Raw genomic sequence first — 15,838 nt, forward strand, 5'->3', positions numbered from 1 at the left:
GGTTGCACAGTCGCGCGCAAGCACCGGCAAGGGCGCGCGCGCGCTTCTGTCCATCCACCGTCTGTACGCGTGCGAGTCGCGCCGCGCTTCCGTTTTCATTTTCGCTCACACCTATAGAGTGTACGTCACACCGGACACGGTATGTACCAATTTTCAATCTACTTCCGATTCCCTCTGTCCGTCGTTGCGTTATTCATAATGATGATAATATCAGGCTAATGTTTCTAAACGAGGTGGTGTCGAGCGGAACTGATGCACGCTGTTCCTCTACTTCTAGTTGGACCTGAATCCCAAACGGAGTCATATAAGATATATAGTGCACTTGAAAGTCTGCAAACTGTTTCTTCGTTCAAAAGAAAGTGTATATGTAGATTAAAAAATGTCTCAGTGCTCCACAGGTGGTGTCCTGTTATGCCATGCTCTACAGTCTTGGTTTGGAGGTATTGTAGATATTATTTAATATAGGATGTAGTGCACTTGTATAGTGAACATAGATGTATTTGACATTCAGCCCGGAGTTCACGGAATCTCCACAGAATAACGGGCCAGTGTTTTAAAGTTGTCTCATCAGGTTTTTTATTATTTCACTGGGACTGGTGGATTTTTTTATTATTATTATTATTTCGCTTGTTTCATATCCAGGAGATATGGACAGTCGTTTTTTTAAAAAAAAATTTTATTAAATGTATATTAACTTTTAAGGACATCATATTAAGTCCTGTTTGTTGTCTAAATTATTTGTCATTCTCAGTGTAAATTTTGTCTAATATAGCTTTACAAACTAAACAAACGCACAAAACCCCAAATTAATTGTTTATTTGTTTATGGAAATTTAATTTTTTGTTTGTATTTACTTCATCTGCATAATGTAAAAGTCATACACTCCATTAACATAATAATAATAATAATAATAATAATAATAATAATAATAATAATAATAATAATTATTATTATTATTATTATTGTCCTTTAGCCATGCCCCCTTTCAGCTTGGTAGAATGTTCTGGATCAAATCTCAAGTAGTCTTCAGACCAGGGGCACAATTCTGCAATTACAGAATAATTTTTAATTAGTCAAACAACTTTTCAGCTTAATTTGATGCTATCAGATTTGTTTGTCTTTTTTTTTGTTTGTACTTTTGATTACAACACGTGTGTTTCCTGTAAACAGAGAAGAGCTAAAATTATTAACCATGGTTGCCAGGTTTCCATCCCAAATATATTTTAAACACCATACAAAAGACCTGAAACTATCTCCAGAAATTTGGGGCATTGAAAAAAACAAGGGGGAAAAAAAGATCTTTTTTTCTCTGGAAAAAAAGAGTTGTTAATATCTACATGATCTATTTCATAATCCCCGTTTCTTGCACCAAAATTGGGTCTGTACACCAGAGACACACTTTCTAACCTTCCACTTTGTCTTTGCCTTCTTTTCTGTGCCTGTTCCATGTGCTTTTACTTTACCTAACAATGTTACAACCAGAGATAACCTCAAGACTGTCAGCAACAGCAAGAAGACCTCGGCAGAAGCCAATCCTTTTAGACAAGAACATGAATCTGAGGCAACACGGCAGGAACAGGCTCCAAAACTGGGCAGTTGGATGTTTTCCCGATCATCGACTGTCCAGTTTTGGTAGAATTGCTTTGAATGTGTCATAGCCTACACTTAGACACACTTGTACAGCAATATTTTATAAGCCCTTACTTCTCCATGCTAATTAGCCTGCAAAAGTGGTACTCCAGGAACATCTGCATGTCTGAAACTACACTGTTAATTAAATAGTGGGTGAAAAGTGCCCAGAAGTGCTTAGGGATATAATTCCAGTGGTATGAGCCATGGCTTCTAAGTCAGTTGACCAAACATGAGAAATGATTGCTGACTGAATACAGATCAATAGCATGTACTTGATTTAGAAGCCAGTTTACATTTTTATTTGGCCTTTTCTCTCTGACCCGCACTAAATAATCCACTAATCCACTATTAAAATACAGGCAGTCAAGGGTCCTTTGAAAAGCATTTAAGATACAGATTAAAGTCAATTATGCATCATGTCCTTTTTATTCTGGACAGTGATAATGGCACACATGATTTCATTTGCTTGTTATTATTATTATGATTTTGATTATTATTATGAAAGTGTATTGACTTTTAAATTTAATGAGCGGGGAATAAAACATGACCGGTTCCAGAAACGTAATCAGTGACAGGAGTGACAGTGAAGCTTTATTTTGATCTGATACAAAACACTGACACTGGAGACTCCTTCCAGAAAATGTCAACGTCGCCATGTCATTAATATGGACACGTATTAAAACATGCACGTTTCTATAAACGTCTGATTTGACTTGCACCTGGAACAGTCCGAATGAAGAATTCAGCATTGCTGTCGGTGTAAGACTGAGACATTTGACTGCTTATTGATTCCTAAATGTCTTCTTAAAGCCATTTTCCTAGGTTTGCGACCACAAAGACACATGATCAGACAGAAACCATTCATGTTGCCATTATGGGTTGTGGCGCCTCAGTAGCCACGGAGAGCCAAGGAAAGCCATCAGAAATTGGTAAATGGTCTTATAGTCAGCGCTTCAAGTAACTATTTATATCTTTGAATACGTATGTGTATTGTGTATGTGTAGTGAATGTGTTAAGATGCATCTTTAGATCATTTTCCTCTCTCTGGTAAACTTTAATCCAACAAAGCTTTGTGATTTCACTCCTCTAGCTCCTCATGCAGAGTTGATGGTCAAACCACCCAGCCCGATACTGGGTAAGCACCTGGCCTTCATATCCTACATCCACTTTAATGAACATGTAGTTATCCATGTAGTCAATCATGTAGCAGCAGTGCAAAAAAAAATCAAGCAGATCAAGAGCTTTAGCTTCAGGGGCTGTGATAGCGTAAATGGAAAAGGCTCTGGGTTGTTGATCGGAAGGTCGTAGTTCAAGCCCCAGCACTGCCAAAGTGCCCCTTTAAGGCCTTTAACCCTGCACTCTGACCACATTTTCCTCAGCTGGGATATGCAAAGAAAAGAATTCCAGTGTGCTGTAATGGAAGTGTTTTCATAATAAAGGTGGCTTCTTCTTAATGTTCACATCAAACATCAGAATGAGGAAAAAGTCTGATCTGTCACTTTGATCATGGCATGATGGTTGATGCCAAATAGACTGGTTTGAGTATTTCGGAAGGATATAGAAACACTAATCACTCACCTGGTCCTTTTCCAGTCTTCAGCTGTCCAGTGCGGGTGAGTTTGGCCTCAGATTCCTGTCCTAACCCGTCATTCTGTGTTGTGCTTTTCTGCTATCTCGGATGTAAAGAGTGATTATTTGAGTTACTATAGACTTCCTGTCAGCTCAGACCTGTCTGCTTATTCTCCTCTCATCTCTCATCAACAAGGTGTTTCAGCCTTCAGACTGGCTGCTAATCAAGGGATGTTTCTATGCACCATTCTTTGTAAACTACTGAAATTATGTGTGAAAATCTCGGGAAATCAGCAGTTTCTGAAATACTCAAACCATCCGATCTGAGTCAACGTCAAAGAGATCAGACGTTTCTTTATTCTGATGATTGATGTGAACATCAAGCTCTTGTTCTGTATACACTACCAGTCAAAAGTTTGGACACACCTTCTAATTCCATGGTCTTTCCTGATGTTTATTTCTTTCTACATTGTAAAACAATGCTGAAGGCGGCCGAAATACACAATAATGTCCTTTGAACAGTTGATATTGAGGATTGTCTGCTACTGATGCTCTGTAAAACCTTCATAACGGCTCTAATCTGAGGTGCTGTTAATTGGTGATTTCTGAGGCTGGTAACTCTAAATGAACTTCTCCTCTGCAGCAGAGGTGTTTTGGTCTTGCTTTCCTGAGATGGTCTTCATGTGAGCCAGTTTCATCATGGTGCTTGATGGGTTTTGCAAATGCACTTGACAATACTGTTCTTGCAAGAACTATTCCAGAACACCTGACCTTCGTGTCTTAAAATAACAACTGACTGTTTTTTGTTGTCATTACATATGGATTACTTAAGTTCATGTGTGTTATTTCATAGTTTTGAAATCTCCAGTATTGTTCTAGAATGTAGAAAATAAATCCCTAAACAAAAAACACTGAATTAAAAGGTGTGTCCAAACTTTTGACTGGTAGTGTATGTGGTGTATAAAATGTTTACACTTTAGCGAATATCACGATGGAGAAAAACAAGGAGCCCACCTTGACTTGCTCATGGTTGCCCATGTTGTTAACGAAGGCTGCTCCACCTCTTTTCCCCCCTATGTTCTTTATCCCTTCCTGCACTCTCAGCAACTCTTTTAGCACATCTTTAATTAGCAGCCATGATGCCGATCTCCAGAGGCTTTGCCTATTTTTAGCGGCACTACTGCACTCCAGCATGTTTTGAAAGATTTAAGGGTCCTTACATTAAGTGACGTTTGCGTTTTTTGTACTAAGCGTTACATTGATCTTCTGAAAATAGGAACATGGCTTATTCTTAGGATTTCTGACATGTGGTAGGGAGGGTCTCACCATTGGGCTTTTAATGTGGTAACGGTTTTATAGCTGATCCATAATACGGCAATCCTTCATCAACATTAATTTGATTTATCTCCTGCTACATAGCAATGAAAGCTGCAGTACTGATCCAGCGCTGGTATCGGCGTTACATTGCCCGGCTTGAGATCAGGAGACGATACACTTGGAACATCTTCCAGTCCATAGAGTATGCAGGAGAACAAGACCAACTACAGGTAAAAAAAAAAAAAATAATGACAATGGGGTTTACACAACTTTTCAATTTTTGCCAGTCAAGCAGTATTTTAAATATATTGCTAAAAGAGTACTAAAGTCTTACAGTATAGCAGTTTTCAGATTATCTATGAATAACTACAAAAAGGACACTTTTAGATTGTGGTATATAACACAGCAGTTCTGTAACTGAAATACTTTTATTACCAAACTACTGATATTATGGTTTATTGTGAAGATGCGCCTGATTTATAATTGTCGTCAACAATCATTTCATAGAAGCTCCATGTTCTGTTCCTAAAGCTTTCCAGTTTCTTCAGCTTCATGTTGGATAACTTCACACAGCTCAACGGGAATGGACCAGGTACCGAGATACACTAAAATACACCTGCTCTTCTGCTCGTTATACAGCCAATCACAGAGCAGCAGCATGATGTGTAAAATCATACAGTTAATAAGAGCCTGGAGATTTTTCCAAAGAATGGAGCGAAAAACATCCAGAGAGTTCAGAGGAGAATATCTAGACTGGTCTGAGTTTAGAGAAAGGCTACAGTAACTCAAATAATCACTCTTTAAAACCGTGCTGAGCAGAAAAGCAACACACAACATGTCAAACCTTCAGGCAACAGCTGAAGACCAGATCGTGTTCCACTAGAGTGGCTCGAGATCAGTAACCTGAGACTGCAGTATAGCACATATACAGTAGTATAGTGCACTTGCATATAAAGCAGTGTGAAATATAGTGATGCTATGCTAGTTTGCTTTCTGTACTTCTGAAAAATAAGAAGAATACTATATTTAATTATGTTAATGAGGAAAGCAAAATAACAGTATAATGAAGTCTGTATAATGAAAGATCCTGTAGGCCAAACACATTTATGTTTATGTTTTGATCCAATATTCGGTCCGGATTTGGTGAGTCTGTACTAAGATTCTTGCTCTCGTCTCCACCAAAGACATGTCAAAAAATAATACTAATATTCAGTGCTTGAGAAAGTAATCCACCTTGTTCATGTTCATTACTTCCACTATTGTCTTACCTGTGTGTCTTCATCTCTCTCTGCTGATGACGTTTTGTCACTGCTCAATGTGTGAGTGAAGTTGGCGTCAATAAATTGGGCCCAAGGCACATGAAATCTAAGGGGACACGACTGTCACCGATATACTCAAGCTGAGTCTTCATTCATATATGGTATAAAAGCTAGAAAGAAATCCACTCTAGGTTTGCTTCTTCAAATCATTCTGGGTGTTTTCCGGTGGCGGTGCTGTTCTTGGAGGTATCATAGTAAAGACGTTAAAAAAATCCACCTTAAGACATGTGTTAACAGCACATAATCCAGCAGGATAACATGCTCAAACACCAGATTTCACCATCAACAGATTACAAGAAACACATTTGCAGCAATTATAACATGGACTAGGATATTTAAGGAAGCTTTACAGGCTCAGAAGCTCTTAGCTTTTACAGTTGACGAAGGATTTTTGTCCAAATCACCCTCATTTTCTGGAACTTTATACACCACACCTACATTTCTGTACATAATATAAATAATGGCATGTAATCATTCCCATACAAACTTATCAAACTTTTTTAAAATTCTGTTTACATCCTAACGCTGTGTTTGATCTTCTTTCATCCAGCAACTCCCTCTTTCTCACATTTCAGCCCCTAGCTTTCTATCCTTTCATATCAAACGAGCAGAGCCCCTTTTAACCATCATGCACCTATCCTAATGGTTTAAAACATTTACTATGGAGGGACACAGTTGCTTAGCAACACAAGGAGATACCACTTTGAGCTGTGCTGTTGTGCCAGAAACGCATCAAGAAGACAATTAACTCGAGCTAATCCAAAAAAAAATAAAAATACAACACAAAGCCTTTCTAAGACTAGCAGAAACATAGGATGCTAAACAAATTAGATTATCAGAGAACTGACTGAAATACTAGATGGTTTGGAACCTGAGCAATAAAAAATGGTTGCTGCTGTTGTATGGAAAGATACAAAAGCAAGCCAGATGCCATGATTGGTGGGAAAAAAATTCTTCAAAACTGACATATCTTCACTGTAGAACACATGGCCTCATGCAATGACTGCTAATTTTTACGACATCAATTATTGAAAAATAACACACACAAACACACAGATTGACACCTGGAGGCAATTTATCATAGCCAGTCCATCTACTGACAACCAGAGAACCCAAAAGGAAACCTACATAGATACTGTGAGAACATGCAAACCTTCACCTGTCTCCAAATCTGCAGTTTGTCTTTGTGCCTGGTCTTAATACCTCACCTAATGAACGAATAACCAATAATCTGACTACAAGAGTTTAATCAGATCACTGTACTATATATTTCAGCTCTAACCACTTTATAACCATTCATACCTGTTGAACACACCGTTGCTTACATAAGCAGCAGCTTCAGCATGGATGTGAGCACTTCCTCCTGTCCAGTGGGAACAGCTGTTCAGGATGTCTGGCACCCCTTTTGAATAGATTCAGGGCGAAACAGTCGCACATTTACATGTTAACAAAAGGCACAATAGAGACAATGGCTCCAAATCTCAGTGCATAATTACTATAGCAGCCATTCAGACTAGTGTGTGTGTGTGTGTGTGTGTGTGTGTGAAGGCCATGTTGCACCTCAGTCTATACTGGCTGTTGCATCGAGAAAACAATATCCAGGATTTTAGATCATTCAAACGCAACAATAGATAGCAAAACAATAGATTTATATTAGCACAGCTGACCGGTATAAACAGACTAGCAGGGCTAAGACCTCCTTCTCTTTTAAAGGAGAAAAAGACCTAGCCATATTGTGTTATTTGCCATCACAAATGACTCATTTTGGACTTCATTGCAACTGCAACACCATCGTATGGTATGAAGTAGAGGCTGGAGCTGATTTCATTCCTGCCCAGTCTGTAGATTCACAATCATTCATGAGACAAAAAATTTTTGGAGGACAAACTGAGGATTGAATGATCACTGAGATGTAGTGTGTCTCTTTATATCTGGCTGAACCCTCGAACACCTTCCTGTTAAACATACTGCATACATCTGTATCAAGTAGTGTCTGAGAATATCAAGCTCCCTCTATACCAAGTGTTAAGTGTGAGTATTATAGAGAATAGATCCCAGCTCTTTATGTAGGCATGCGTGTTGCTATGTATATGTATACAGCAAAAACAGAAAGTAATGCTGCTTTGTACAGATCTGATCTCTCACTTGCTGGACCCTGCGGTAGACCCTGTTACAGAGGAACTCCGACAGTACAAGTACGAGCAGATCGCCGTTCCCGAGACATACATCGGCCCTCGCCTCTCCTTCCCCCTGAGCGTCACAGATACCAACACGCTGCTCAGCGCCTTCAAGGAGCAGCAGGTAAAACACACACACTGCAGCTTTAACCACAAGAGATCCCGTAGAGAGTTTAGAATTTCTGAGCAAAACATGTTTTGGGTGTGATATTAAACTACAGTCAACAGCCTGATGTGTACCTGTACATTTATTGAGCCAATTCCACAAAAAGCGAATAAATGCTGATTTTCTTTCATTTTTTAAAAAATAAATGTAAATACTGAATTTTTATATTTATAACGTAGTAGATAAAATAGATAAAGTAGTTCCGGTAGTGAGACAAATCACGCTTATATTAATGCACGCTGTATATAGTGTGTGTTTCACTGCAATGAATTACATTAGAAGTTGTAAAAAAAAAAAAAGAAAAAAAGTGAAGCTGTACATGTTACGCTTATATAATATGTAATATATTGCCAAAAGTTTTGGGACACCCCTCCAAATCATTGAATTCAGGGGTTGGGCTTGGCCCCTCCTCATTGAAAGGAACTCTTAATGCTTCTGCATACCAAGACATTTTGGACAATTACATGCTCTGAACTTTGTGGGAACAGTTTGGGGATGACCCCTTCCTGTTCAACATGACTGTGCACCAGTGCACAAAGCAAGGTCCATGACCATGGTGTGGAGTTTTGGTGTGGTATGCTGAAGCATTAAAATTTCCTTTCACTGAAACTAAGGGGCAAAACAACACCTGAATTCCATGATTTGGAGGGGTGTCCCAAAACCTTTGGCAATATAGTGTGTGTATGTGTATATATTTTTATTTTTTTATTTATTTATTTTCATTTAATGTCTTAACAAGTTGTTTTTTCCTCCCTAGATTCTCCACGCCAAATACGTGCTACAGTTACTTCACGAGACGCAGAAGTTTCTAAAACAGATGCCAAATGTTATTTACCTGTCGTCGTCCTACGCCAAGGAAATCACCATCTGCGGTAAGAACAAACCTCACTCTCATTCGATCGTTCCCTCTGTGCTTTCTGGTTTCATGTTAACGATTTCAAGCGCTGTTCCTGCCATTCTCTGAACCGCGTTTCTTCGTTTTGAACGCATGCACGAGCGAATGAAGTGTGTATTTACTCAGCACTTTCCCAAGCACTTCTTTGCACCTCAAAGGCCTCCTTCTTCGAGGGAGCCACGAGGTGTGAGCTACTGGCAGCATTCCAACATGAAAATGTTGCATCTGATTTCTGTAAACATGAACCTCTTTTTTTTCTTTTTCTCTCTCTCTTCACATTAAAGCCCAGAATGAAATGGTTCTTCAAATATGAATTGCATTCAGATGCTAATAAGTGGTTTACTATGAGCAAGTAATGGCTCTGCTGCTTCTGAAGATCTGCTGCTGTTTCCTTGCACAAACTTGATATAGTACTCACTGTCATCAAATCAGAAAAATTTGTCAAGAACACTGAGGAGATCTGAAGCAGAGAGAAATGATGAGACCTCTAACTACAGCATGATGATTTTTTTTTTTTCCTGATGTCATGATGTCAGCCCTTAATATAATATTTTACATCTCACCAGGAGCATGTAACTGTATCTTGTGTATTTTCACTGCAGGTGATCTTCACGGAAGGCTAGACGACTTGCTCCTCATATTCTATAAGGTAATCATTTATTCTTGTCATAAATGCAGTAGTTATTGTTTCAACCTTGTTTTAAATTTGACAATTGAAAGGTGTGTGTGCGAATCCTATTAGCACCCTCTACTGATCCATGTCTGTAGACGTCTTTCCATTAATAACGGGAAAAAAACTTATCTGTATTCTGAATTGTTTATCTGATGACGTTCTCTTTTTACACACCACCAACCTCCTTTATTTTAAGTACTTATTTTAAGTAAACAGCAAGAAAGGTACCCACCTCACTGAGCTCACACACATTTACTATTTAAACAAAAAAGGCATTATTTACTGCACTGATGAGCTGGAAAAGCCACTGGTTAACATTTTAGGTGTTTATGTTAAACTGAAGGTTTTATTTAATTCTGCTCATTAGCAATACTATAATTTCTGTCATTTCTTGTTTTTGCCATTATCTCCCAGCATTTCATTAAGTGTTTTATTCTCTTCTACAAATATTTGCCAATAATTACAAATTTCCATTTATTAATGTACCACACATTGTACCTTTTTCAGTCTATAATCATGCTTCATGCTGCAAAATATCCACAAAAAATAGTGCATGTTATCATTTATGATATAGTAGCTACCAGCAATGTTTTTAATTTTTTTATATTAAAATTTGAGCACTGTTGGTATTTTCTGTATTGTCTGTATTGTTTCTCAAACCTTTATAATGTTCTGCTTTTTTCCCCCCTCTTTCTAGAATGGTTTGCCATCTGCTGAGAACCCCTACATCTTCAACGGGGACTTTGTGGATCGTGGAAAGAAGTCCATGGAAATTATCATCATCCTATTCGCCTTTCTGCTCCTGTACCCAGATCACATGCACCTCAACCGAGGCAACCACGAGGATCACATCATGAACCTGCGGTAAAATATAACCACCTCACTTCCTGTTCTTCACATTGATAGTTATGTGCTGTTTCATTTAAACAATTCAAAGAAACACCTATTTTTCTTCTTCTTTCAGATATGGCTTTACTAAAGAAGTGATGCAGAAGTACAAGGTCATTTTTTCCCCCATTTCTATGTATATACAACTTTGCTACTTGTCAGTTGTTACTCAAGTTTCATCAAGTGACATTATTTTGGTTTGGATTTTCTTCAGACTCACGGGAGAGAAATCCTCCAGCTCCTTCAGGACGTCTTCAGCCTGCTACCGATCATGACCATCATCGATAACAAAGTCCTCATTGTTCATGGCGGCATCTCGGATGAAACCGACTTGGACTTTCTGAGCTCTGTCGAAAGGCACAAGGTGAGTTGAAGTCCTGTGTGAGTGTTTTATTCTCCTACAGATTCACACTAGATTCACTTCCTCATCTAGCACAACTTTTAGTGAGACAAGTCTGTTGTCAGCATGGGGAGAAATACTTCCATATTTCCAATGATATTGTGATAGAGATGTAAAGCTTTATACCGTTCCCCCAATAATAAATTAAAAGTAAATTATTAATTTAATAAAAATTATTTTTTATGATTGCGGTGCCATTTAGCCCTTGTAAAATAAACCCATTATTATTATTATTATTATGAGTATTATTATTATTATTATTATTGAGCATCTATCTATATCACTTAAAAAAAAAAACAATGACAGAACTTCATTTTCTTCTTCCCATGGTCCTCAGTAAATTCAGCTTATAGGATGCCATGATGAAAAAGTGGTTTATAAAGAATATAAATATTTAATAACTGCCCCCTGATGGTTATGAGCAGTATAGCAGGCTACATTTTTAGCCTACTATTCTTGCATAGTTAGAAATGACTGCTTTGAGTCAAATTTGATCCAAACATCTTTATTTAATCCTGCTCTTGTAAGGTCAAGTCAGCTTTGCGGCTGCCCAAGTGCAGTTTGGATCACATGGGAGTCTACAACACCAGCAATGACAAGGCGAAGCGTAAGAGGAAGAGTCGCCTCACCTGGCAGAGCAGCAGCTCTTCATCCTCCTCCTCCTCCTCAGTGTGTTCACCCCGAGGATCGCGGCGTGTTCCCCCGTCCCCCAAACTCCCTAACCCTGCTGACATACTGCAGGTTCCCTTCCTGGACTCCATAGTGTCTCTCGCTCTGCCTGAGGCACCTAGAGAAGAGCAGGAATGGAAGCAGGTAATTGATGTTATCAAAGAGTAAACCTTTAGAAATGCTGTAAAAGAAACTGCAGATATTACTCTTGCTGTAGATTGTGGATGTGTTGTGGAGCGACCCAAAGAGCCAGAACGGATGTAGTCCGAACTCTTTCCGTGGAGGAGGATGCTACTTCGGGCCTGATATCACACGGCGGCTCCTGGAAAAGCACGGCATGTGCTTACTTATCCGATCACATGAGTGCAAGCAGGAGGGCTATGAGCTCTGTCATGATGGACAGGTCAGACACTTAATAAGGTAGAACAAATGCAAAAACAAAACTGGTTGTTGTATATCAAGGCATGTATCTAGCCTGAGCTGTGGCAGTCATTTTAGTTTTATATAACAAACAAAATGTATCTCAGATTTGTGGTTTTGTTAAAATGATGGAACACTTCTGGACATATTTATTTACAGGAATGATTTTCTTTTAAAAGGTAATCACTATTTTCTCGGCATCCAACTACTACGAGGAGGGCAGTAATCGTGGTGCATACATAAAGCTGGGTCCGGATCTGATCCCACGTTTCTTCCAGTACCAAGTGAGCCGTAGCACCAGGAAGCTTACCTTGCAACAGAGGTATAGTCCCTAAGGTACACTGCATACATATCATTCATTTATTTTCAAGTGACCACTTTATCTTGGGCAGGTGGGTCCCCACCATGAACACACACATTCACACACTCATTAACACCTAGGGGCCATTTGATATAGTCATTCCACCTACCAGCATGTTTTTGGATGGTGGAAGGAAAACTAAAGAACTTTGAAGCCAAGCTTAGAATCGAGTCAGGGAGACTAGAGCTGTGAGGCAGTAAAACTACCTACTGCACCACTGGGGCAACCTCAACAAACAAATCATGCTTTAATCTCAATTAATGTCAAATGTACCTAAGAGCAGGTAGGTCATACTAAATAGCATTAGCCAGTCAAACTAGCTGGCAGTTGATGTTTGTCTCTCCCTTATATGAGATGGTACTCTGGACAAAAATGATGATGGTAATGGTTATGAGTGCCCACAGTGACATACTGTAACTGGTGAAGATCCTTTATACAGCTGGTACAAACAAGAGCTTATAAACCACAGAGTGGGTTTGTGGATAGACTTCTACACTCCTGTGCATAATGCCACACACCAAGCAATGACCTTTCCACAATGTTTGTTCAAAATCATGCTGTGGCAAAACTGTCTACTGAAAATTGCATTCATTATATCAGAGTTGCCTGTAGTGCACCACACTGTGAACGATCATAACATTAGCTGTCTCACCATGATGTAAGGTTCTGTTTCACTTATTTGTTAGCCACTTTGTTAGTCCCTTCTCTTCCATGTTTTATGCATGCTTTGACCTTCATAATGGATTTAATTTCTATACTAGGATTCACTACAAAGTCGATTTACTTTTGTCTGTTTACAATAAAACTCTACATTACATTAGCTGTATTAGTGCTAACAGGCACCTGAGGGTAGGGGATGCTATTCCTCCAGGAATTGCTTCATGGTCTGGAGAGCTTGTAATCCAGTTACAGTCCAGGCTGGTGCTATATTTTTCCATCAATATTTTTCCATCAAAGCCCTTAGAATCATCATACCTTCATATGAATAAAGGTTACAAGTTGATTTGAGTCAACAAAGATCATGGCCTGTTTATATCAGCTGGAGCAGGCACTTATCTGATCAATGTTCCTCCTCTGTGCCTAATTTTGAGAGCTATTGTTTGAATTTCATCATTAAATCACTGGAACGGTGACTTTCACACTTGTCCAGCCCTGACCCACTGTGATATTCCATTCCAGACAGCAGGTGGCCACCTTGTTCCTTTTTTTTTTGATCGAGCCTTTAGATTTTTAGATTTTAGAGCATTGTTCAGCAATCAGCTTTCTGATGGCACATGCACACTTGGTGTCCTCACTAATGCAAAGTTATCTTTTTTCTTATGCACTACTCTGAGCCGTTTTGTCATTTCCAGCCGAGTCGTCAGCCATTTAAATCTTTGCTCTAGTTTTTTCTTCTCCTCATGTTTCTGTAAAGGAGCTTTCTCATCTCACATACAGCAGGGCCACTAAAACTCTGTGGTATTTCTTGTTTTATGGTCTTAGTCTTTTTTCTTTCTTTACACTTCTGAATAAGTTCTGTCTTGGTTTGCTATTTCAAGTACAGGTCCCATCACAACGTTCCCATATCAGTATTGCTCATCACTTCAGTGGGATTTTCATCTACTATGGCACAGCTTCAGCAGGAATCCTCCTTCAGCCAATATAAATTAAGCTTGAGATTTCTTATGAATGCAGTATAACATCCACCCAAACCTTGTTTGCAATTTTTTATTTAAATTTACTTTGTTTCAAGTGTTGCTTTTATTTTGGATAAGTGTTCCATCAGAGAGTAAATGACAGGTGGCTTATCTCTCTCTCTATATAAAGCCATACAGTGCAAGAAACAATCTGAGATTATAAGAATTGTCCATAAATCTCTGGTACAGACCTGTGAAATGTCCTGAGGAATACAATCCCCTGTAGGACTTTCTTGATCCACAAGGGGAGTTTTTTAAGGAGTTTTTTTGGAGTGCTTGTATTTTGAGAGTGGCATTGTAGAACATGTTTATAAGTCTCTGGAAAGATCTGTTAATAACATTTGATAGTGCTGGAGAGATTTTGCAGAGAAGCATAGATCTGTTGACTTAATGTGCTTAAAGCAATGCACTGGTTCAAGGGTCTGAATACTTTCATGTGTTTTCAGTGTGATATTTAAACACTGGTAGCCCTGGACACTGTATGCATCTGAACTTTATATCTTTTGACATAGCCAGGGCAGGTTATTAAATCTTAGAGGCCCAAAATGACATCCTACTAAACTCATTTTTTAGATACTGGTGGGCCGAACCATCTTCTTATACTTGCTTATAGTTAAAAATAGTCCTGGTCATAAAAAAATGGTCAATAAAATTTTATTTTAAAAATAAAAACATTTGTGCAATAGAGGGTTTTTTTAGTTTTTAGTATGTTTGCACTTTTTATTATGTTTGTGGATATTTCTAATTTCTAATGCGTGTTCATTTTAGAGTCAGTGTGGCTGAAAGTTCAGCTCTAAAGGCTCTGCAGGAGAAGCTGTTTGCCCATCGCTCTGAACTCATGGCTGCCTTTCAGCAATATGATATATACAACACAGGTAGGATGAATGAAATTAAATACAACTGCACCCCCCCACCCCCCACTATACTTCTCTTTCCCTTTTCATTTCTTTCCCACTCTTTCACAGGCAGGATCTCCACCAACGAATGGGCTCAAGTAGTGGAATCAGTGCTGAGGTTGGATCTTCCATGGCGTACTTTGAGACCACATCTTGTGCGTCTGGCCTCTGACGGCAACGTAGAATACGAGTCATGCTTTGAAAACATTGGTCCAGGGCAACCAGTGCCACAGGTATCACATCTTGTTATATCATTTGTTTTGTTTAAGCCAAAATATAAAAATTAGCTCCTTCATACGTATGTTTTCCAATAATATGAATGTACCACATTATTGTCAGCATCAGCGTTGGTTAAAGTGGTAAATGACCTACTGCTTTCATCCGACTGTGGCTATGTTTCTGAAATTGTGGATAAAGTCCTAACTCACCTACTGTTTTATGTTGATGCAAGCAGTAGGTCATTTGTGACACTGGCCACACACTATTACTTTGTAGAAGGAAAAAATCTTTGTAGAAGAAATTCTAGTAATTTTTACCACTTGCTGAAAGTATTGAACTCTGCATCATATCAGACTTGTGAATGTTTCTTATTTGTCACATAGTTGGATGTTCTTTGTTGGTTCATGAATAGAACTAATGATTCTATTGTTTTTGTTTTTTCTCCCAACTTACAGGTTGCACCAAATTTAGCAGAAACACTGTACAGGTACCGAACTGACCTTGAGATCATCTTCAACATCATTGACAAGGACCATTCTGGCAAGTGTTGCCTTTATAATG

At 38.7% G+C, this 15,838-nt stretch overlaps 1 protein-coding gene across 1 annotated transcript in view; it reads left to right on the plus strand.

The window, feature by feature from the left end:
* ppef1 (protein phosphatase, EF-hand calcium binding domain 1) overlaps nt 1-15,838 on the plus strand; it is a 19,449-nt gene continuing 3,611 nt past the window's right edge. Inside the window, exons 1-17 of the mRNA XM_058381400.1 lie at nt 1-139; nt 2,443-2,561; nt 2,723-2,767; nt 4,621-4,748; nt 5,050-5,110; nt 7,969-8,138; nt 8,938-9,052; nt 9,678-9,724; nt 10,446-10,612; nt 10,713-10,749; nt 10,851-11,000; nt 11,565-11,849; nt 11,923-12,108; nt 12,305-12,447; nt 14,931-15,037; nt 15,128-15,291; nt 15,733-15,817. Coding sequence (XP_058237383.1) covers nt 2,507-2,561; nt 2,723-2,767; nt 4,621-4,748; nt 5,050-5,110; nt 7,969-8,138; nt 8,938-9,052; nt 9,678-9,724; nt 10,446-10,612; nt 10,713-10,749; nt 10,851-11,000; nt 11,565-11,849; nt 11,923-12,108; nt 12,305-12,447; nt 14,931-15,037; nt 15,128-15,291; nt 15,733-15,817 — 1,945 coding nt within the window. The 5' untranslated portion in view covers nt 1-139; nt 2,443-2,506. The remainder of the gene's footprint in view (nt 140-2,442; nt 2,562-2,722; nt 2,768-4,620; nt 4,749-5,049; nt 5,111-7,968; nt 8,139-8,937; nt 9,053-9,677; nt 9,725-10,445; nt 10,613-10,712; nt 10,750-10,850; nt 11,001-11,564; nt 11,850-11,922; nt 12,109-12,304; nt 12,448-14,930; nt 15,038-15,127; nt 15,292-15,732; nt 15,818-15,838) is intronic.

This window comes from Hemibagrus wyckioides, linkage group LG27, assembly GCF_019097595.1.
Source record: "Hemibagrus wyckioides isolate EC202008001 linkage group LG27, SWU_Hwy_1.0, whole genome shotgun sequence".
NCBI lineage: Eukaryota > Metazoa > Chordata > Actinopteri > Siluriformes > Bagridae > Hemibagrus > Hemibagrus wyckioides.